This window comes from Salvelinus sp. IW2-2015, linkage group LG1 (genome assembly GCF_002910315.2).
Source record: "Salvelinus sp. IW2-2015 linkage group LG1, ASM291031v2, whole genome shotgun sequence".
NCBI classification, from domain to species: domain Eukaryota; kingdom Metazoa; phylum Chordata; class Actinopteri; order Salmoniformes; family Salmonidae; genus Salvelinus; species Salvelinus sp. IW2-2015.
The window spans coordinates 23,620,326-23,644,798 of NC_036838.1; the positions used below are offsets into that span (position 1 = coordinate 23,620,326).

Sequence of the window (24,473 nt, forward strand, 5' to 3'; positions counted from 1 at the left end):
CTGACAGAATCTGTGCAGAAGATCTAGGTGCTGCTGTAGGCCCTCCTTGGTTGGTGACAGAAGCACCAGATCATCAGCAAACAGTAGACATTTGACTTCGGATTCTAGTAGGGTGAGACCGGGTGCTGCAGACTGTTCTAGTGCCCGCGCCAATTCGTTGATATATATGTTGAAGAGGGTGGGGCTTAAGCTGCATCCCTGTCTCACCCCACGACCCTGTGTGAAGAAATGTGTGTGTTTTTTTGCCAATTTTAACCGCACACTTGTTGTTTGTTCTCTCTCTCTCTCTCTCTCTCTCTCTCTCTCTCTCTCATACAAACAACCATTCACTAACTCACTCAAACACACACACATACACACACAGCTGCAAACAAATACCATTTATTTGTATTGCTATAAAATGGACAATAACTTGCATTTATCAAACTTACTATATCTACCAATCCTATCTCATTCTATCTTATATTTCTTATGGCTGCAAAATAGCTCAGAGATTCACAGCCATCTCCAACACCCCTGGAATGGATTCCAGTTGCTTAATCTCTTCATCAGAAAAGTCTCATAAAACTCAATCTTTGTAAAACTCCATCCTCGTAAAACTCCATCCTCGTAAAACTCCATCCTCGTAAAACCTCATCCTTTGATCACCCTTTTGTTGCAGAAAGTTTTCCTCCACAGGAAAATGCAAATGAGTGCAAATGGACTTCGTGATTTACATAATTGCAACAGAAACCCGCAGAAATCCTTCCTCTTCATGCGAGGGGGCAGTCGAGTCATTCATATAGATTCAAGTGATAGAATTTGCATTCAAATGGAGTCCATTGGTTTCCTGCAGGAACTTGATCTGATATGTACCTAAATGCATTCTAAACCTGTAATACTCAGAAATACACAAAAATAAGCAATGAACCAAATCCTGGTAAAAATACAGTATTTGTCTCAGTATTACCATAGCTGATGGATTTTGAAGGTATTGCAGGGAGATAAAGAGTCACTGGTTAAATCGCTGGGTGTATAATCTTAGATAGCGTCTAGTCTTGGGTTATTGCCACCAAAACAGAGTTCCAAATCAACATTTGTGCCTATCAACCAAACATTCCAACATTCCATTTTCAATTGCTCTATCATCATTTTCAAATGTAATTGTATTCTAATGAGTACAATCACCATGGCAACACTTGCTCTTATCAACCAAACATTTTCAATTCAAACCTTCTGCCAACTTTTGCTTTGGTTGATTTTGTATTGTTATGACAACGACACACCAACACTCCAATCCATCTCTCCTTCTCGTTTTCTCACTGCCTCGGTTTTCCTTTCAGACTCTCATTGTGAATCTGTTTCATTCAAGATGTTTTTTTCTGCTTGTGCCATGTTTTCCTTCCTTTGAGACTTGACCATTTCCATCGTTTTAAAATCACGGATATTTCGATGGCAGTTCGATTTTCCTTCTTGACGTTTGCCGAAATGTAGTTCTTATTATCCAAGTACAGCTCGTAGCCCAGTAAATGTACAATTGCCTGAAATATACATGTATTTTATAGTGCTGACCTGACACACCGCGACATTTGTCCTAACCAGAGAAACGTGGGGGATAAACTGTTTTCAAGGGCAGAATCATGGTTCAGCCTCAGTCCCCGAGCACTCACTCACTCACTCACTCACTCACTCACTCACTCACTCACTCACTCACTCACTCACTCACTCACTCACTCACTCACTCACTCACTCACTCACTCAACTCACTCACTACGTATTCGTCATGGATTTTACGCTGCACCAGAACAAAAGAGCCATCAAAACTAAAACATTTCACACAAGCTGCTTTCCTTCCGCTATTAAGCATGTCCCTTTTTGAACCTGTTTAATCCTCCGCCAGTCCAAACCCTGTTCAAATGATCAGAAAACACGGCAACACTTTACCTAATAAGAGATGATATATGTCGATGTTTCCCTTGACTTTTATTTAACCAGGCAAGTCGATTAAGAACAAATTCTTATTTACAATGTACGGCCTGGCAAGAGGCCTCCTGTGGGGACGGGGCTTGGATACATTTATTTAAAAAAATTTAATTAATTTGAAGACAAAATAGACAACACACTATGTAGCATCATAAAGCGCCTTATAAGCGTGACATAAAGAGTCATAATGGAGGGGCTGCGGGAGAGAGCTCAGAGAGCTTGTCCCTGGCGTGTCAGTGGCATCTCTCTGTTTGACCTCCATCCACCTCCACGCCGACTGGCCTGACTCAATCAGCCACGCACGCAGACAGCGAACTCTGCTCTTTTGCCTGTGCTTGGCTGGAGGAGGAGGACTGAAAGTACTCCAGTGTCTAGCCTCTCTCCTCCTGTCCTTCTCTCTGCCTCTACTACCCCAGGCTTGCTCTCAGTGCTCTAGAGCCCTTCTTCCTCTCCTGTACGTTCCACATAGAGTAGCCTTCTCCCTGCTCTACCTCTATACTGCCCCAGACTGTAGCTCTTGCTGTGGAGCCCCTCTCCTCCTGATCTACCCTCAGTCATTCCCCTGCCTCTACCCCTGCCTCCGCCTCGGCTCCCCAGGCTGGCAACAGAATCCCTGAATCCCCTCCTCCAGTACCATAGGCTTCGCCCGCTTTTCTGCCTCTTCAGCCTCTGTCGTTGTCGCCCAGGCTGGCTCTCTACTGGAAGGTCTTTCTGGGGGGGATTTACTGGGGGGTATTTTTCTGGCACACTCTGTGACAAACGGCTGGGTTGAAAAGCATTAGACAAATGCAATTTAAATTAAATGGGCTGCTGTGCTATCACAGTGCAATAAAAACGCAGCTACGGCCCTTTTGTCCAGTCCTATCAAGCAAATGCGTGTCGCACAAAGGGCAGTATTTGGCATGTGAGCCCCCCCCCCCCCCCCCCCCCACGCCCCGCCGCCCCCCCCCCCCCCCCCCCATCACCATAACATACCAGAGGGGCAGTATTTGGCAGCCGTTCACTCCGGTTCTCCTATATGCCTAGCATAGCATCTGGAGCCAATGAGCCGTGCCGTATTGGCAGAGTCACAGAAAGTACACACATGGACCCGCTCCCATGTCCAGCTTGAAGCCCTCTGATTGGCTTACGCCACAGAGAGAACGCAACCTGCCTCTTGTCTCTCCGTGCTGTCGACTTAGGTTTCTACATACACAGAGATCTAATGAAGCACAGGCGTGTAGATGTACGGATGGATGGATGAGCAAGAAAGGGAGCAAGAGGGAGGTGGGGGGGGGAATGAAAAGGAGAAAGGGATGAGGAGAGGAGAGGAGAGAAGAGGAGCGAGGAAGGGAGAAATAAAGATAAAGAGCTACGGAGCCCTGGTCTTTCCTAGTGAGGCACATCTAGTACTGAGTTAGTGCATACAGCCACCCTCATCTCCTCTCTCCAGAGAGATAAAACTAGAGCAGGAAGATGGAGCCCCATGTGGTTCCGTCACGGTGAATGTTTATGCACGCTCTATTTAAATCTGAGCTGGCAACCACCCTGTCAACGCCTGACGACGCTGTCTCCTCTCCGTATAGGTACGCATATTCCCTTACCTGATTGGCCGAGAGTCTGCCTTTGCTGATAACATGAAATGGATGGCCTGTGCTAATAAAGGTGTGTCTCCTCTTCGTACTATACCATAAGAAACACATACACTTGGCTGTGTGTAAATGTGTGGGTGGGTGTGAGTGTGTGTTGGGTAGATAGGAATTGTGGTTATTGGTGTGTGTTTGTCAAAGAGGTGTGTGAGTGTGTTTTGGGGAGGGAAGAGACGCAGGTGTTAGATTGTGAGCGTGTTTTGGGGAGGGGGGAATTGTGGGTGTTGGTGTGTGAGGTGTGGGGAGCGAAGAGAGGTTTTAGGGTGTGTTTAGAGGTGTTGGGGGTGGCTGTGCTGCTGATGTGAGCAGTGCAGAACGGAGCAGCAGTGGAGTGACACAGAGGGGTCAGGGGGCATCCCTGCCTCATCCCTCTTCCTGTCAGAGCCTTTCCCCCTGGCCGCCTGCCGCTGATGGCTCCCGTGTGCCCACGCTCCGGATGAGAGGAGAACGCTCTGGACTGGGAAAGTCACAGTCAGGAAAACTGATGACTTGTGGGATTACACAGCCCAGCTATTCTAACATTATTCTGATACTCATAGTAACACACACTTACTGGGAAATGCCTGTGAAATACCTTAATGTGATACATTGTGTGTGTGTGTGTGTGTGTGTGTGGTTTGTGTGTGTGTGTGTGTCGTGTGTGTGTGTGTGTGTGTGTGTGTGTGTGTGTGTGTGTGTGTGTGTGTGTGTGGTGTGTGTGTGTGTGTGTGTGTGTGTGTGTGTGTGTGTGTGTGTGTGTTTGTTGCCTCAGGGTATTTCAGTCAGATCTCCACACTGGCTGATGTACAGGAAAATGTGATGAGGTATCTTCATGTTATGAGTCGTCCTAAAGTCATCGACCACGAGCATGACACGGTCTGGACAGAGGCCTACGTGGACAGCACTGTAAGTTTTATAGTGAGTGGAAAAAGTTAGTGAGTGTGTGTAATGTACTGTATGTCCACCAGTGAACGTAATCAGATTACTTTTTAGAACTAACTAAGTAAACTAACGCGGTACTTTTTCAAATTGGCTATTATTATTACAGTTACTTTGTCAAACAGCTTTCAGAATCACATCTCTGCCGGGCGTATATTTCCATGATCCAGTCTCCACCTCATTTTGTTCTCGGAGCGAGCGGAGAAAGGATGTTTGGAGAAATGTCATGAAAGCTGCTGTCCAGAGAAATGTGTAGACGGCGCACCGCTCATCTTTGCCATTGATCGCTTCTGTGATAGCAAAGCCCATAGAGGGCTTTTCCGTCTAGTGGAAAGTGTGCCCTCTATACATCTCTATGGGTCCGTCGTGTATGTGCGGTCTATAATCAGAACTGGCGGCTCGAGAGAAAGATTTTGAACGGAAAGATAGGAAATCTGTACAGATTTTTGGCTAACAGTGTATACGGCTAATTAAGCAGTCCCTGTATAGCGCAGCACTTGTAGACTAGCACAGGAAAGCAGCGCCACAGATGAAAGGAGAAACAAGCGATCAAACCTGAGTTAGTAAGTAGCACGTCTTCGGGAGAGCCCGCGGCTCGCCTTGCTCCCTCCGACAGTCAAACAAAACGGAGAGATTTTGAGTCGTAATGCAAAGTAACGCGAAAGAAAAGAGGAAAAAAGTAACATAAAAAAGTAATATATTACTGTTTCAAGTAACTAATCCCAACACTGGTTTCCACCCTGTATATGTGTTCATACTGTATGTATACATGCACGAACATGCTTGCGTGTCGGCGAGTGCGTGTGTGAGGGTGCGTGCGTGTGTGTATGTGCATGTGCGCGTGTGTGCCTGCATCTGTGTGTGTGTGTGCGTCCGTGTCCTCTCTGATCAGTCCCCTTCATGCTACAGGATTGATTCCTCATTATGAGCTTCATTAATTCTGACTAGATTGTCCTGCACTTCTTTGTCTAGAATGGTAAAATGCAGGAGAAGCAGTCTGTCTGTCTGTCTGTTGTACAGGAGGAGAGCTCAATCCTCATTTGTCATTTTTGCTGTCTCCTTCTGCAGCTCTCCCAGGCACACAAGGTAAAGCCTCTCTCCCTCGCTCTCTCCCTCTCTCCCTCTCTGTCGCTCTCTCTCTCTCTCTTCCTCTCTCTCTCTCATTTCCTTGTCATTTAGAGAGTATATACTGTGCACATTTGGACTATTTTCCATTATGGTGTATTACATGGATACATTATTTGAGGTGTTATATAGTTGCCATGGATCTTTGTCTGTAATCTGGTTGCCGAGGGTCTTTGAGTAGTGAGTTTCTCCCCTGCTGTGGAGTTAAGGCATTGCAGCAGCAGTTGAGACTGCTGTAATGTGTAAAGCTCTGCTTCTACTCAGTATGTGGATTGTCCAGAACTGTATGTGTATTGTGCACAGTACAAACACACACACACACACGCACGCACGCACATACGCACACACACACACACACACACACACACACGGCCACAGAGGTAAGGGCTGGGGGGGGGGGGGGGGGGGGGGATTGTCCTCTGGCGTGTGTGCTCTTGTATCTCAGCCACAGAGAATCGCCATTCATCATTCTGTGGATCATTGCCTTTATCTCCTCAAGCTCGTAATAAAACTGACATTGGAGCGGAGAGAGGAGAGAAAGAAGGAGAGGGGACGGGGGAGCAGCGGGGCGGCGGGCTAGCACAAGGTCGTTTCCCAGAAAGTTCTCTGTGTTCTACTGCTGCGTATACCCAGTGTGTCTTTACTAAGCTCCTCTGATGGACTGGGGGTTCTACCAGGGTCTACCTGTACAGGTGAGACTAGGCTTTGGAGGCTGTTGCTCTGGGGGGGAAGCGGGTTGGTCGATGGTGAGACCCTCCATCTCGTTTTGTCGAGCAGCCAAGACGATCCAACCTTAGTAACCGTTCATTGCCTCTCTCCTACGCACGTACATGAACACGCACGACAGCCAAACATGTAAATAAGCACACACACAAGCACACACACGCATACCAAATAGCCACACACTCACCATGGCTGCGGAAAATGTTCAGGGGTGGGAGTGCACTCATTTGGTAGATGACATTTTTTGGCTATTTATTTATAAGTGTTATATTCATATTGTTTAATGGTGATTTATCAGGGGTGCTGGAGCACCCTTAGAACTCTACTTCCAGCGGCTATGACCCTCACACACAGTGCACTCACAGCTGTGGCCGTGAGCCTCTGAGGTGAGGGAATAGCAGACCTAGTTTCGGTGAGCTCATGTGTTTTAATCATGTCAGTTCTCATCCTGCTGAAAATAGCCCCGCTCTCAATATGAAGGCATGCACACACGCACGCAACGCACACACGCACACACACACACACACACACACACACACACACACACACACACACTGGGGATCGCTCTAAACTGGAGCTTCACTATGCATTTACTGTAAAACCACAAGCAACATTTACCATAGATTTACACTGCAGACTCACTTCTATTTTGTGTAAAAAGCATTTGGCGACATTTCTACTGCACAGTGTTCGGTGAAATTTGTTTTGGTGAAATTACTGGACTGTAAATGTGTTGTGATGAAGCCTACTTGGTAGGGATGGACATTGGGGCATATAATCCTCTATTGACACCGAATAGCATAGCATTTAGCGTCAGTCAGACATGGAATACTGTAGCAACAGCCTCTGATGGTTACCATAATTGGAAAATCTCGATTGCAACCTCTTCGCGTCCTCTCTCCTCGTCTCCCTCTCAAAACCCATTGGAGGAGAAGGTCAGAGGGGAGGGACCTCTGGCTTTCTTATCCAATGGGTTTTGAGAAGGGGACAAGGAAAGAGGACGCGAGGAGTATGCAATCGAGATCGTTCTTTGCCACTTTCTGTCACTGTCACTGTGTTCCATCTCAGTCCAGAAACAAGAAGGGCCCTAGCCTGATGACCACTGTTGCCATGCCTGTGTTCAGCACCAAGAACGAGACGGTAAGTGTATGTGTCTGTGTGTCTGTCTGTCTGTGTGTGTGTGTGTTATACTCACTCTTTCTCTCCTCTCTCCTCTATAGAAGAACCAGGGTATTCTCCTAGGGGTGGTGGGCACAGACATTCCTCTTCAGGAACTCATGAAGATCATCCCTAAACACCTGGTACTGGGTTTACTAACCCATGTTTATGACCCATTAGATTCCTTGTCATTTACTGTTGTACTGTACTTTACTTTATGTAATCAAGTATCTATATATTAGAGGTTGGGCGATTATGATTTTTCAACGCCGATACCGATTATTGGAGGACCCAAAAAAGCCGATACCGATTAATCAGCCGATTTTTATATATAAATATATTTGTAATAATGACAATTACAACAATACTTAATGAACCCTTTTATTTTAACTTAATATAATACATACATAAAAATCAATTTAGTCTCAAAAGACTTATGAAACATGTTCAATTTGGTTTAAATAATGCAAAAACACAGTGTTGGAGAAGAAAGTAAAAGTGCAATATGTGCCATGTAAAAAAGCTAACGTTTAAGTTCCTTGCTCAGAACATGAGAACATATGAAAGCTCGTGGTTCCTTTTAACATGAGTCTTCAATATTCCCAGTTAAGAAGTTTTAGCTTGTAGTTATTATAGGAATTGTAGGACAATTTCGCTCAATACAATTTGCATTTCATATACCTTTGACTATTGGATGTTCTTATAGGCACTATAGTATTGCTCGCCTAATCTCGGGAGTTGATAGGCTTGAAGTCATAAACAGCGCTGGTGTTCAAGCATTGCGAAGAGCTGCTGGAAAACGCAGGAAAGTGCTGTTTGAATTAATGCTTACGAGCCTGCTGCTGCCTACCACCACTCAGTCAGACTGCTCTATCAAATATCAAATCATAGACTTAATTATAATATAATAAACACACAGAAATATGACCCTTAGGTCATTAATATTGTCAAATCCAGAAACGATAATTTCGAAAACAAAACGTTTATTCTTTCAGTGAAATATGGAACCGTTCCGTATTTTATCGAACGGGTGGCATCCATAAGTTTAAATATTTCTGTTACATTGCACAACCTTCAATGTTATGTCATAATTATGTAAAATTCTGGCAAATTAATTACGGTCTTTGTTAGGAAGAAATGGTCTTCACACAGTTCGCAACGAGCCAGGTGGCCCAAACTGCTGCACATACCCTGACTCTGCTTGCCCAGAACGCAAGAGAAGTGACACAATTTCCTTAGTTAATATTGCCTGCTAACATGAATTTCTTTTAACTAAATATGCAGGTTTAAAAAAATATATACTTGTGTATTGATTTTAAGAAAGACATTGATGTTTATGGTTAGGTACATTGGTGCAATGACAGCGCTTTTTTGCAAATGCGCTTGTTAAATCATCACCCGTTTGGCGAAGTAGGCTGTGATTCGATGATATATTAACAGGCACCGCATTGATTATTTGCAAAACAGGACAAGCTAGTTAAACTAGTAATATCATCAACCATGTGTAGTTAACTAGTGATTATGTTAAGATTGATTGTTTTTTTATAAGATATACGTTTAATGCTAGCTAGCACCTTACCTTGGCTCCTTGCTGCACTCGCATAACAAGTGGTCAGCCTGCCACGCAGTCTCCTCGTGGAGTGCAATGTAATCGGCCATAATCGGCATCCAAAAATGACGATGACCAATTGTTAAGAAAACTTGAAATCGGCCCTGCCGATTAATCGGTCGACCTCTACTCTATATATTGTTTTTGTGCCTTCAGCTGGGTATCCACGGTTACGCCTTTGCCATCACAAACAACGGCTACATCCTGACCCATCCGGACCTGAGGCCACTGGTAACACACTGTCTTTTAAACCCACTCATACACTATGTCCCCTGCCTAGGGTTGTAAAATCAAAGGTTTCCTCATAAATACTGGTTAGAGGATTCAGGATGTCCTGCTTATTCCCTCCTTATACCGGGAATAGTCGAAGCAGGATTTCTGGAAAACCTGGGAATTCTGGGAAAGATACCTGAATTTTGCAACCCTACCCCTACCCCTGTCCCTAACCCCTGTCCCTAACCCCTGTCCCTAACCCCTGTCCCTAACCCAAGCCTTGCCACAATGCACTAACCCTAACCCACACAGCCTTTACACATACCAACCTTTGGAGTGGTTAAACAGCTACAGTACATTGCAGTTTTCCCCTCCCCACTCAAACTCCTCCCAGAGAGTCCTACATTTTAATTGAAAACATTTTAATTGAAAACAATCACAATAAGGTACTTAATTGTTACCCAGAAATGATTTGATATCGAGATACAAATGGCTGCATTGGACCTTTAAAGACATGCTCCGGAACTTTGGCRACTACTAAACGACTACTTCCCGCTTTGGGAATGATGTGTCAGTGTGTAGTTCATACATGCATAATCTATGAGCAGAATTAATGTCTTAACTCAATTAACCACGAAATCCCTAGTTTGTTTTTCTGGAAGCTGTGCTGCACTATTTTCCCTACATTTTCCCCCACGTGGGTCAGCCTCCTAGCAATTCGAGTTCTAGCCAATKAGCTTCAGCCCCTCACCATATAAGGGAACACTAGCAAGATGCACACACAGCAGAGCAAGAGAGAGAGAGCGCAGTGACATGTTGCATGTACAGTATGTGTACATACGGTGCATTAGGAAAGTATTCAGACCCCTTGACTTTTTCCACATTTTGTTACGTTACAGCCTTATTCTTAAATGGATTAAAAACATGTTTTCTCATCAATCTATCCACAATAGCCCATAACGACGAAGCAAAAACACGTTTGTAGAAATATTTGCACATTTAAAAAAAGAAAAGAAAACAGAAATATCACATTTAAATAAGTATTCAGACCCTTTACTCAATACTTTGTTGAAGCACCTTTGGCAGTGATTACAGCCTTGAGTCTTCTTGGGTATGACGCTACAAGCTTGGAACACCTGTATTTGTGGAGTTTCTCCCATTCTTCTCTGCAGATCCTCTCAAGCTCTGTCAGCTTGGATGGGGGAGTGTCACTGCACAGCTATTTTCAGGTCTCTCCAGAGATGAGGTTCAAGTCCGGGATCTGGCTGGGCCACTCAAGGACATTCAGAGACTTGTCCCGAATCCACTCCTGCGTTGTCTTGGTTGTGTGCTTAGGGTCGTTGTCCTGTTGGAAGGTGGACCTTCTCCCCAGTCGCAGGTCCTGAGCGCTCTGGAGCAGGTTTTCATCAACGGTCTCTCTGTACTTTGCTCCATTCATCTTTCGCTCGATCCTGACTAGTCTCCCAGTCCCTGCTGCTGAAAGACATACCCACGGCATGATGCTGCCACCATCATGCTTCACCATAAGGATGGTGCCAGGTTTCCTCCAGACGTAACGCTGGCATTCAGGCCAAAGGGTTCAATCTTGGTTTCATCCGACCAGAGAATCTTGTTTCTCATGGTCTGAGAGTCTTTTAGGGGCCTTTTTGGCAAACTCCAAGCAGACTCTCGTGCCTTTAACTGAGGTGTGGCTTCCGTCTGGCCACTCTACCACTCTACCTGATTGGTGGAGTGCTGCAGAGATGGTTGTCCTTCTGGAAGGTTCTCCCATCTTCACAGACGAACTCTTGAACTCTGTGACCATTGGGTTCTTGGTCACCTCCCTGACCAAGGCCCTTCTCCCCTGATTGCTCAGTTTGTCCGGCGGCCAGCTCTAGGAAGAGTCTTGGTGGTTCCAAACTTCTTCCATTTAAAAACGATTTCAATCAAGTTGTAGAAACATCTCAAGGATGATCAATGGAAACTGGATGCACCTGAGCTCAATTTCAAGTCTCATAGCAAAGGGTCTGAATACTTATGTAAATAAGATATTTCTGTTTATTACATTTTTATAAATTAGCCAAAAAATTCCCGAAAAACTGTTTTCAGTTTGTCATTATGGGGTAATGTGTGTAAATTGATGAGGATTTTTTAAAATGTATTTTAGAATAAGGCTGTAACCTAACAAAATTTGGAAAAAGTCAAAGAGTCTTGCACTGTACGTGACGTAGTACAACATTTTCGCAGACAATGTTTTGATTGTGAGCATTACTTTCAGAACTACTGGCTAAAAAGTAAAGTATAGAAAATGTACTGGAGAATCTCTTTAAATAAATAGTTTAAATACAGACACTGAATGCCTGTGTTTTGTAAAACAGAACGTGCCCTTTTCGGTCACATGACAGACTATGTTGACCACGTACACGTAAACAGTGTGAGTGTGTATTACCGAGGAAGTTTGGGAGGCTCAATCTGTAATGCCCACCTTTTCCTTTGATGTATGCATGCAGGGAGGGATACAGGCCATTGCTACTACTGTAGGGCTGGCTGGCCCTGGCTAACTGAGCTAACACTAACCCAGAGGTAACCCTCCTGTCCTGTAACTGTGCCATACAGAGACTAGACCACAGACACTCACTCTCTCTCTGGGACCCTGCATGGGTTCCACTGGAAACTGGTGCTAGTGGATCTGTGTGTAACAGTGTCTATGTGATGTTAGTACCTCTCTGTGACACTGTGTGTGTTTGTGTGTGTCTATGTGTTTTAGAATGTGTTGGTTTTCTATGTACTGTAAGTGTGTGTTTCTCTGTGCTGTGACTGTGGTTGTCTATTTTGAGGCTGTACTAGACCCTACTGGACTTTGTGTGTGGGACTGGACATGTTTATGTTATTGGTTGTTGATTGAACTGATCAATTTGGGATTGAATTTGGGGAGTTCTAGCCTGGTGGAACCAGCCTGATCTCACGATAGCTCACATTCCGTTTGAGCACAGCGGTCAGTCTGCTTAACCTGGCTAGGATTGTTCTGGTTTTGAGCAAGACTGTGTGAACGAAGCCTTGTATAGGTTCACTCTTAACTTAGCTGTGCACCCAAACCATCCACACCGAAATCTAGACTTCCTCAACTGTTCCCATCAAATGTGTGTTCCTCTGTGCCTCAGTACCAGGAGGGCCAGAAGAGGAGGAAACCCAACTACAGCAGTGTGGACCTTTCAGAAGTGGAGTGGGAGGACAAGGATGACTTTGTACGTCTAAATCATGACGTAACGAAACATTTGATACACACTCCTGATAAACTACAACTGCCTTTACTATACTTAAAGGGATACTTCGGGATTACTTCCCCAGAGTCAGATGAGCTCATGTGGATACCACATTTTTTATGTTTCTGCATCCAGTATGAAGGACGTTAGAGGTAGTTTCGTGAGCCAATGCTAACTACTGTAGCGTTAGTGCAAGGACTGGAGGTCTATGGTATCTACTAGCATGCTAGCAGTCAGCTTAGACTTCCAGTCATTGTGCTAACGCTAGTTAGCAATTGCGCTAATGCTAGCTAGCAACTTCCTTCAAACTGCACGCAGAGACATAAAAATGGTATCCACAAGTTCATCTGACTCTTAGAAAAGTATATAAAGGGCTTCATTGATAAAATCCTGAAGTATCCCTATTTATTTAACCTGGAACGTCCAGTCAGTAAGAATTGCCACGGCTTTCCAGGGAGTTCTGGGAAGCTGTATACTCTAAGACAGCATGGACTCTTTTCATCTTGATAAATATCCTGTTCTTGTGTTTCAGCTGCGTAATGCCATGGTCAACAGGAAGACTGGGACATTCTCCATGGAGGTGAAGAAGACAGTGGACAAAGGGGTGAGACTGAAGATTAAATTATGACTCTGACAATTAAAGACTCTGACGACTCTCCTTTTTTAACCCCTTAAGGTCTAACGGCTTGGGGATGGGTTAACATATGGAATTGTTTTAAGAAAGTCATACCAAGGATCCTTTAGCTATTTGATTTAGAATTTTAGGACCCCTAAAAAAAAGTTGCAAAAAATGTTATTTCATCAAATGTGGCCTTCCTGCTATTAGCCCATAAGAACACATTGAATACATGGCAAAACAGATAGTCCAAAACATAAATCAAAAGGAACTACGTTTTGACGTGTCTGTCCTATATCTGAGAGATCTAAGAAAGATCAGGATATCTTTAGAAAAAATAATGTTTTTACCAAATTTAACCACTTTTTGTTCTAAACTACTTCAATATATACTTCCATTTCTTTTTAAACGGAGTCTTGTGAGGCTTATGGGGTGGGCTTTCTAGAGCAAAACAACCAGCATGTACGTGTTCATGACAGTCTCACCTGTTGATGGTGGGGTCATATTAGTGCAAAGTTTCCCAAACTCTGTCCTCGTTTCCCCCCCCCCTAACACTACACAGCTGATTCAAGTTATGATGATTAGAAAGTTATTTGAATCAGCAGTGTAGTTCTTTGGCAAAATAATTAAACGTGCTCCCCTTGGGGTCCTGAGGACCGAGTTTGGAAAACCCTGTATTAGTGTGTAGGCTAAACTTTTCGGACGCTACAGACAAGAGGTTGGCAGATTGGTGTTGCCGACTGACGCTTRTGGGGGTCGTAGAGCAAAACGGAGAACGCCATCGTGTTTGTGAGAATCTCATCTTCGGACGCTACAGACGTTTCCGTGAGAAAACCGATTTGCGGGATGTTTCCTGTTCCGACAAACACCGCAGATTCGGAAGGCCGACATCGGCRGATGCAGTGGATTGAGACGCAGCCCATTCAAAACAGAAGTCTCTAGCGTAAACAGACATCTTTTTTTATGGGGATTCTTTGATTATGCTAATTCGATTTCCGCAGGGGCACGGAGATCGTCTTTTAATGAGATCCATTGGATGAGTCCTCATTCTCCATGCTTTTCTATGTGCTTTCAGAAAAGACTCCTGAAGATGCACAATGACTATTTCTACACTGAAGTCAAGGGAACTCCCTTCAGGTGAGGGGAGATGCTTTGAGAGTAGGGTACACACACTTCTTGAGTTTTTCAGCACATTCATTTATCTTGATCAATTCTCCGATGTCCTTCTGAGAGTTGACACGATGGCTGGTTCAGTGAGTGTGTAAGTGCCACGTGTCTCTGTGGGCCCATTTCCCAGACAACGCCTAGTCCAGTGGAGGCTGCTGAGGGGAGGAWGGCTCATAATAATGGCTGGAACGGTGCAAATTGAATGGCATCAAACACATGGAAATCTTGTTTTTGATGTATTTCATACCATTCCACCTATTCCGCTCTAGCCATTACCACGAGCCAATTCTCCCCATTTAAGATGCCACCAACCTCCTGTGGCCTTGTCTCAGACTGAAAAGCAGTTGAACCTTTATTTAACTAGGAAAGTCAGTTAAGAACAAATTCTTATTTCCAATGACAGCCTACCGTGGCCAAACCCTGACCCGGACGACGCTGGGCCAACTGTGCGCCACCCTATGGGACTCCCAATCACGGCCGGTTGTTATACAGCCTGGAATCAAACCAGGGTCTGTAGGGACGCCTCTAGCACAGAGATGCAGTGCCTTAGACCACTGCGCCACAGTGGAGAATCCCCGCTGAACATTATATTTAGTCCAGGACTAGGCTTTATTCTGTGTTTGGGAAACCAGCCCTAAGAGTGTAACTGTTGACTTCTCTCTGCTGCTCACCCTGCCGTGTGTTTCTGTGTTTAGTGTCGGAGTGGCTTTGTCTAGAGGCCATGGAAAATTCTTCTTCAGAGGAAACGTCTCAGTGGAAGCAGGTAAGAGTCACTCCCTCMCWCACTCACTCACTCAACGAAMTAWGAGAGCTTCATCAGTTTCAGAGATGTTTATGGATATTCTCTACCTGTGGTCTGYCTGTTCTTAAGGTCATATATCAGTGCACTCAGCCTGGCCCTGTTGAAGCGTCACTTATCTGATGTTCATGTGTTTTGCAGGGCTCCTTGACCTGGAACAGCCAGATGTTGCGCTGGCAGATGAATGGTAATGCAGGGGGTTATGGGTAATGTAGGGGGTTATGAGCTTGGGATTGGTCAGTCAAGCATTATATAGGTTATTGCTTTCTGTGGGTGTGTTCGTAAATTCACTCTCAGTCAAGAGTGCTCTGAAATCTGAGTAGATAGAGGGAATTCATGTGAACGCACCCTGTATGTCTTRGTAGGTATGTTATGTTGAGCCGTGTGATATAACAGCATGTCTGTCTGTTATGTTCTGTTCTGTTCAGCTGAAATGCAGCAACATGGGTTATTTGCCTGAAGTAGTGTGCCACTTTCTATATTTGTCTTTCTGTAATTTAGTTTAGTTTCTGTTGGTCAGCTCCTCATCAAGTGTTTTGGGTGTGTTTCTACCCATTCATTTGACAGGACGTATTGTAACACAGATGAGCACCATGAGCACCGCTCCCTCTCCCAGATCCAGGCCATTAAACTCTACCTGACCGGACGCAAGCCACACATCAAATGTAAGTTACACCACACTGGGATCTATAGGCTACTGGGGTTTCATTATATATCCTGGGAAATCATATAACCTAGCTGTAACCCTAACCCTCGATTCAACCCTAGCCTTAACCCTAACCCTATATCCTATGTCCTGTCTGTAGAGGACTTGGTAGTGTGTTTCCAGGACTGAACCACTCCCTCTCTGCCGTAGGTGACAGAGAGCTGATCCAGGAGGTGTTGTTTGATGCTGTGGTCACAGCCCCACTGGAGGCCTACTGGACCGGCCTGGCCCTCAACAAGTCCGAGTGAGTCTAGCCTACTAACTCCTGAACATGAACTAACTCCTCCTCAACTCCTTTATGCAACACGCCTCCCTCTGTTGCTCTCTCACATCTCTTACTTTGCGGGGTTGGTGGTCGTTACAAACAGTTCTAAACATCAACGTCATCAGCGTGTCACTAGGTCTCTCTGCTTTGATCACCCGTGTGGTCCCCGCCTCTTCCCACAATCCTCGCTACTCTGTGGTATCGTGATTAATGTGCTGAATGTTTTACTTTTTGTTTTCATTGTTTGTTTGTTTGTTTGTTTCCATCACCCCAACAGGAACTCAGACAAAGGAGTGGAGATTGCTTACCTAGGCACACGCACTGGCCTCTCTAGAACCAGCCTGTTTGTTGTCCCAGAGCACCTATCCAATCAGTGAGTACGATACTGAGCATCTGGACAATCAGTGCAACAACTGAGACAAAGCAATGTACCATTGACTTGTACTTTCACCAGTGACTTGTAGATTCTCCTCTGACTCCTTCATGTCTTCCTGTGTCTCATCAGAGACTTCCTGACGGCGGAGGATAAGGAGGGGGTGTTCAACGCTGACCACTTCCCTCTGTGGTACAAGAGAGCAGCAGAGCAGGTTCCCGGCACCTTCGTCTACTCGATCCCCTTTGGAGGTGTGGAGACACTTACACAAAATGTACCTTTACTCTATGTCCAGAATCCCCTCACCCGAAACACACCCGCACCTAACACAAGGTGTTACACCATTTACTTGCACTGTATTTGAATTATGTTGTCTTTGAAATACAACTTCATTTTACTTCAATATACAGTTTCTCTAATATACAGTAGCTCACTCTCCCTTATTTGTRATTGAGTGTCATCTGYAGCCTATTTTCCCCACACCCCAGTCAATAGATTTCTTTAGTTAACCMTGTGTACTGTATCTCTGTGGGTTACCGTGGCGATTCAGTGTGTCTCTGATAGGTTTTACCATGAAGATTCAGTGTATCTGTGTCTCTGATATAGGGTGTAGTTAGCCTCTTCGCTCTGGGAGACCTGCACACATTAATCTGGTCTCCCGTCGCTGAAGGCGACATCCTGAACCTCGAAAACATATTTACCAGCCTCCTGGTTAATCTATTTCCGATCAACTTTTCCTGTCACCGAAGGCAAATCTATAATCCGGAATGCCTTACGGTTTTAACGGACTATACACTCTGTGAAAAAAAACATTTCAATCCAGCTTTTCCAGAGTTTACCAAATTCACACCATATCGCCTGCGAAAGGCCGTACCTATTCACTGACAAAATCATAGGTGGGACAGCACGAAATGAGACGCAGAGACGTGACTTCAACAAAAAGAAGGAAACTGTAATCGGTGTTCTTTCAACTCTCCCCGGGAACGTACAAACAAAGGCCAGGGTAATGGCTATCAAAAAAATAAAAAATAAAAAATAAATAACAGTTGGTGCCAAACCTATAACAGGGAATCCTACTGTCCTGGAATTCATCATAGTCTCCAGCTCATAATCACTCTCCCCTCTCTGCCCCTTCAGTCAGGTCCATAAGAGAGCACAAACAATAATCAGTCATTTGGCCTCAGGTGAGCTCATCAGTAGTGGCTGTACTGCGGCCCACCTCCAGCAGAGGGCGCAGTCGGACCACTTGACCCAGCTGATCCCTCACACACCCTAAAGCCAAAGGTTCGTTGCCAGCTGAGATCACGCGGTAATCTTGCATGGCGACTACTACGGAATATGGGGACTAGGGAGTGACTTTTGGAAAATGTGGATTTAAACGTTTATTTTTACCATAGTTCACACATTTTATAGCCCGTACCAATCGGTAAGGCATTCCGTATTATAGATTTGCTTTGTGACGAGAAAAGTTTCACGGAAATAGGTAAATCAGAGGGGCTGATAAATATGTTTTCGGGGTACGGGATGTCGCCTGCAGTGACAGGAGACTAGATTAATGTGTACAAGTCAAACTGAGCGAAGAGGCTATCTACACCCTATATCAGAGACACAGATTCCCCCGAATCGTCATGGTAAAACCTATCAGTGACACATTGAATCGCCATGGTAACCCACAGAGATACAGTACACAGGGTTAACTAAAGAGATTTATTGAGTGGGGTGTGGGGGTGGAAAATAGGCTGCAGATGACACTCAATCACAAGTTAGGGAGAGTGAGCTACTGTATATTAGAGAAGCTGGGTTGTGTTGTACAGCTCATCTCTCTCACTGCTGTCTGTAATTAATGTGCCCCACTTTCTTCCCACTGRGGGAARGAGAGGATCAGGATCACACTGTTGTTCCCTGTTGTCTACCAGCCTCTACCTTCCTCTAACTGCTCTCATCCCTTAGTCTGTTGKAAAATATCCCTCCTTTACTATCACCTCCCCTGTTTAATACTRTAACCTCCTCCAACAATCCCTGTCCCCAGAGGTTCTGTAGTTCTAGTACCAGAACTGTTTATTTTCATAAGAACACATCCCTCTCTCTGTGTCAGAATCACTTCAAACACCCTGGTTGTAGGCTACTGATGGGATTCCATCACTGAGTGTAGTGCTGTGGGTTGCTATTGCCTGCTGAAATCTGTGGGTATGGCGCCATCTTTTGGCTTTAGAAAAGGAGTATTCCCTTTTGTTTCTGTGACTTGGTTTTCCAGCTGTGATAATTTGCTGAGGTGCTGAGGTGGAATGGAATATTAGTGTATTTTATAAGTCTTTTGAAATAGTAGGAATTGTTATTTTCCATTTACACACAATTTGTTGATTGAGGCTAATATCGGTGTTCTCTGTGTTCCTGTTTTACTCCAGGAAATGAGAATAAGAGTGTGGTTTGGCCAGCACTGCCATACAACTGCTGGATGACAGGAAGTCGCCTATTGTTGCTTGTAAGCTCCCTGAAAAGCCCTAACTTCTCCTTAACTTCTCCCTGACTAGAGAGCTACTGTACCTGTTATAGGCTGTAACTGTAATGTTTTAAAGTATTAAGCCTCCTTTGAAGAGTGAAGAACTCTTTAATACATTTTTAAATCCTCTTCTAGATGTACAGTGTGCTGATGTGTTCTGTTTTGTGTTTTGTTAAAACCCACTATAGCGTTGGATTCAGATGAAGCTGGAATTCTTTCGAGGAAGTTCTGGACCGCTAGTAGACAGGTAAGACACACACACACACAAATTCCAGTGTCTGTGAGACATGCTTTATGGATTATTCTAATAATTTATTCATCTTATTGATTCAATCCAGTGTGCTGCTCTGGATGGGAAGTGCTCCATTGCTGTGATAATGAGGTAAGACCAGACAGTAGCTGTCTGTCACTGGCTCATGCTACTTCCTGTTTCTTAGCCTGTGGTCCGTGTCTCAGCTTTTCTACTTCCTGTCTGTGTGACCTTTCTTTTGTTCCTCTCAGTGTTGATTATTAAATGATGTCATGCTTGAAGACTGAATTAATGTTCCTTTCTTTTTTTCTAACAGACATCAAGTGTTACCTTATGACAAACAACGGATTTATTCTGGTCACAGAGGACAACTCTCAGGTACCATTAAATATATACTAGATGTGTGTCCTGTAGCTCCCCTGGTTCCTAGTATTTACATTTAAATACATCTTCTCCTCAAGCGGGCTGTTCTTTGGAGAGGTGGAGAGTGCTGTTATGAACAAGCTGCTTCTCATGGGTCCTTCAAAAGTTAGAGGAGAAATCATGTTACAGTCATACCCTGAACACACACACACACACACACACACACACACACACACACACACACACACACACACACACACACACACACACACACACACACACACACACACACACACACACACACACACACACACACACACACACACACACACAAATGAATGGTCTATTTTCTTCTCTCTAGATCACTCTGTATGACTACCAGGCTCTCTGTAGAGAGTATGCTGGCAGCAGTGACAGCGCACGCTCTCTATCACATGTAAGTACTGCCCCTCAAAATACTCGGTCAGCCATGTAAGTATGTCCCTAAGTTTTGTCACATGTAAGTACTGCCCCTAAATATTATCACATGTAAGTACTGCCCCTACATATTGTCACATGTAAGTACTGTCCCTAAGTTTTGTCACATGTAAGTACTGCCCCTAAATATTGTCACATGTAAGTACTGCCCCTAAATATTGTCACATGTAAGTACTGTCCTTAAATATTGTCACATGTAAGTACTNNCCCTAAATATTGTCACATGTAAGTACTGCCCCTAAATATTGTCACATGTAAGTACCGTCCCTAAATATTATCACATGTACATACTGTCCCTAAATGACTCATCAGACTTACATACATCCAGTCAATGATAATTATTTAATGTCTTCTCTCCCAGCCCTTCTCCATCGTGAAATGGCTCCTGACCAAACTTGTCATGTGAGAACAATAAAATAATCACCTTGATACGATAAAATAATGAGATGCATTGATTATCAACCACAGTACATATTATTGTATTATTATATCAATGTATGTTTGTGTTTTCCTCATCAGTTTCCTGCTGGAGTTCAACCTTTACAGCTGGTGGCATGTTGATCTCTCAGTCAAAGGTCAGTGTGTGTAAGAATATACCTTGAGGTGTGTGTGTGTGTGGGTGTGGGTGCTTGCACACATGCGTGTGTGTGAGTCTTTCGTGTTTTTATTATGTTAAGATTTACATGTCCCATTTCCAGCCCAAAGGTCAAGGGGAAAGACCATGATGGTGCCATGTGACACAGAGTACCCTGCCTTCGTCTCTGAGCGTACCATCAAAGAGACCACGGGAAACATCGACTGTGAGGGCTGTGCCAGGTACTTGTAACACAGTTACCTTACCTGTGTATTAGGCACTGATAAACTCACTTAACCTGTGTGTTGATGGTGTATACACAATACAGGGTAATTTCATGCGTTAATTCCGGTGAAGCTGGAGGACGCGCAATTCAAATAAATAGTCATAAAATTTTTAGGTACTTTTAGGTATTTTTAGGTACTTACAAGCGTCTTATATCGGTTGAAAGCTTAAAAACTTCTTAATCTAACTGCAGTGTCTGATTTACAGTAGGCTTTACAGCGAAAGCATGCCATATGATTGTTTGAGGACGGCGCCCCACATCAAAATATTTCTCCACCGGCACAGGTTTCATAAATTCACAAATAGCGATTAAATATTTACGTACTTTTTGAAAATCTTCCTCTGATTTGTCATCCAAAACGTCCCAGCTATAACATGTAGTGTCGTTTTGTTAGATAAAATCCTTCTTTATATCCCAAAAAGTATTTTGTTGGCGCCATCGATTTGAGTAATCCACTCGTTCAACATGCCAAGATAGGAATCCGAAAATCTACMCCTAAACTTTGTTTCAACAAGTCAAAATATGTTTCTATTTAAACCTCAGATACCGTAAAATGTAATTAAACTATAATATTTCATATGGAAAGAATTATGTTCAATAGGAAAACGATATTAGCAGGTGCGTGTCCTCGTCATCGCGCGCATACACAAATTTCCAAATCTGTGTCCCTGTAGTAAAACAAATTTTTCTTAATCGTTTTGGAAGAAACAAGCCTGAAACCTTGAACAAAGACTACTGACACCCAGTGGAAGCCATAGGAATTGCATACTGGGAGCAAGATTTAATTATTTCTCTATACGTTCCATTGTAGAGCATGGGCTCTCCCCCCAAAAAACTTTCAGGTTGGTTTTTCTTTGGATTTTCTCYGACCATGTCTATTGTGTTATAGTCTCCTACATTATTTTAACATTTCTACAAACTTCAAAGTGTCTTCTTTCCAATGGTACAATTATATGCATATTCTGGCTTCAGGGCCTGAACAACAGGCAGTTTACTTTGGGCATGTCAGTCAGACAGGAAGTGGAGAAAATAGGGACCTAGCCTTATGTTAAAAGCATCAACTGAATCAACTCAACTCGCTTTCTCATTCTCTCTTTCTCTCTCTCTCTCCCTCCTCAGATCTTTTGTAATTCAGCAGATTCCCAGCGTAATTCTTAATGGTTGTCGGACAACAAGTGTGACTGCAGCTCTGCAACCCTGGTTTCCATGGATCCCATCGAGATTATGTATATCCTTACTAACCCTCAATAAGTTTGAGGTGTTTGAGGTGGTTTTTTGTGCAAAGCTTTTGTGTGTTTTTTAGTATAAATGTTTTGTAAGTAAATGGGTTTTGTAAGTTAACAGTAAGTGAACTCTGAACTTAGACTTTAGTTTTGTGTGAATGTGAATAGCTTCTTCATTGTCAGAGGTATTAATCCATATCTCATACATGTAGCTATTTATGAAGCGTGCATTACGGTTTGGTTTTCTCATCATGCTAGAATGATGTTGCAGAAACGGTCACCACAGTATCAGTTAAATGTATCTGAGGTGTGGTTCATTCATCAGTATTTCTATCCTTAACCCTCTGCACACAATGAGTCTCTGAAATGTGATAGGCTGAAGTTTCAGAAAGACAGAAAGCGGCCAGAATCGTGTCATCCTTTTCAACCTGAGGTACGCAGTATGTAGATATGTGTGTGCGTATGCGTCACAATTCTGTGATTACACAGAAAGTACATGAACGCCGTTTATGAGTGTTTAATAACACGACATTAATCATATATGTGACCATCTGTATATTGTCTGAACCATATAGATACATAGTGTATGTATTCATTATTTCTATGGTCTGAAACTCCTGTGATGCCCCCTGTGTCTGATGCAGGAGAATGCCATGGAGTGTGAGAGGGCGCAGGCTCTCTGCCCCCCTTACAGCAGCACTGCTCCCCCTACTGGCCACTCTCATTAGCAGGTGACCACACCGCCCTCGAGGCCCACCGTCCTGGACCCAACACTGGACCTAACACTGGAGAGATTGATTGACTGGCGCACCATCAAATGCTGACAACGCACAGGGAGCCTCGCCAACAAGAAGAACTTGCTCATAACTAACTGAGTTGCGTATTACCAACAGAGAGACGGACCAATTGTAAAGCATCTCCCTGACCAGCAGAGAAATAACAAATTAGACGACATTGTTCACGAGAAACAGAACAATATTCCAAGGGGAAAACAATATGGACATTAGACAGAAAAAATACACCTGCGAGCAGCAATGAACGGGTTTCACAGGATGACAGAAAGGACACAAGATCAGTTGGATAACAAAGCCAGCACTCTGTGATGTAGGAACTATCTTCCTTTATGTGCAGTCAGTGAAAGCATTACCATGTTGATTTAAATCTGTTGGTTCACTCCACATTAGCGTTCCAAAATACTTCAATACACTCTCACAGCTGTAATACGCTGACTGTGCAAGCGGCAGGACAGGATTTTACAGAATAAAAGATCCACTTTTCCCTACGTTCAGACAACATAACACAGGCAACGATATATGATTATACAGATATACAAATCACAATATTTGACATAATTTATTTGCATGAGACAAAGTCCACTTGATCAATAGTTATTGCTCTGGTATCATATGGTGGCACTGGTGACGATGAGATCTATAGTGCCACCACTTGGTCTGGTGCAGCCATCTAAGGTTGCAGTGACTTTATATTCACACAGCTTCTAAGGACATACATAAGGTTTACATACCACATTTCATTGCCCCTTGTCCATCGGCTCAGTTCTTGTAGCCAGTTGCCCATGGTGGAATTATCTGCAGGGCTTGACATGAACTTCTTCTGCCACTTGTCCTTCAGACAAGTAAGACAGATTTTTTACTTGTCTGAACGGTTAAGGAGAACTGGCCAAAACCTCCCTCTGTTAAGGTGAGTGCAATGCAGATACTTGCAAAGGCTATAAGCCCAGCGTTCATCAAAGCGCAGCTCCTCTGCCAAGATCTGCCTGCAATCTCAGCTCTGCCTTATATCAGTTTCTCAGAGTTCTGGTCAGAGTCTTGTAAGCAGGCACAGATGTGAGCAATTAGTTCATGATTTAGTGATATCTTCCCTTACAGGCTGTCCTACAGCTTCACCACACTATCCCCATCATAGGTGGAAAAGACCGTCCCTGAGTTGTTCCAAAGCCATGTGGTAACTTTGGACTACGCTGGTGGCTGCCAGACTTGCACTGGTCATGCTCCCCGAGACCGTTGGGCTCCCGTTGACCCTCCTCCCACTGAAGGAGATGCTGCTTCCCGTTGCTGAAGAATGCCGGAAGTACCCTCTCGTAGAAGCTGGAGGTCAGATGACCACTCTTGTGTGCTATATGCAGCTGGCATCAACAGCCCTGGATGCAGAACAGCCTCTCTCCGGGAAAATCCACAGCAGACTGGAACCCCGGCCGGTGATAACCCAACTGGGTCATGGGTTGACCTCCAGTCGGCGGGAAGGCCTGCGAGGTTGGGCAGGAAATCTCTCTCTC

At 44.1% G+C, this 24,473-nt stretch overlaps 1 protein-coding gene across 1 annotated transcript in view; it reads left to right on the forward strand.

The window, feature by feature from the left end:
* The window catches only part of LOC111962190 (voltage-dependent calcium channel subunit alpha-2/delta-3-like), a 60,908-nt gene extending 36,960 nt beyond the window's left edge, over positions 1-23,948 (forward strand). The window contains 29 exon segments of the mRNA XM_024147047.2: positions 3,528-3,606; positions 4,342-4,475; positions 5,577-5,594; positions 7,425-7,496; positions 7,577-7,657; positions 9,280-9,354; positions 12,477-12,560; positions 13,111-13,182; positions 14,270-14,331; positions 15,057-15,124; positions 15,302-15,347; positions 15,728-15,825; positions 16,017-16,110; positions 16,409-16,504; positions 16,637-16,755; positions 18,910-18,927; positions 18,930-18,986; positions 19,193-19,251; positions 19,343-19,386; positions 19,716-19,782; positions 19,979-20,053; positions 20,456-20,496; positions 20,614-20,669; positions 20,793-20,910; positions 22,074-22,108; positions 22,111-22,182; positions 22,528-22,610; positions 22,822-22,850; positions 22,852-23,948. Coding sequence (XP_024002815.2) covers positions 3,528-3,606; positions 4,342-4,475; positions 5,577-5,594; positions 7,425-7,496; positions 7,577-7,657; positions 9,280-9,354; positions 12,477-12,560; positions 13,111-13,182; positions 14,270-14,331; positions 15,057-15,124; positions 15,302-15,347; positions 15,728-15,825; positions 16,017-16,110; positions 16,409-16,504; positions 16,637-16,755; positions 18,910-18,927; positions 18,930-18,986; positions 19,193-19,251; positions 19,343-19,386; positions 19,716-19,782; positions 19,979-20,053; positions 20,456-20,496; positions 20,614-20,669; positions 20,793-20,910; positions 22,074-22,108; positions 22,111-22,182; positions 22,528-22,610; positions 22,822-22,850; positions 22,852-22,912 — 2,013 coding nt within the window. The 3' untranslated portion in view covers positions 22,913-23,948.
* Positions 23,949-24,473: the final 525 nt, after the last annotated feature.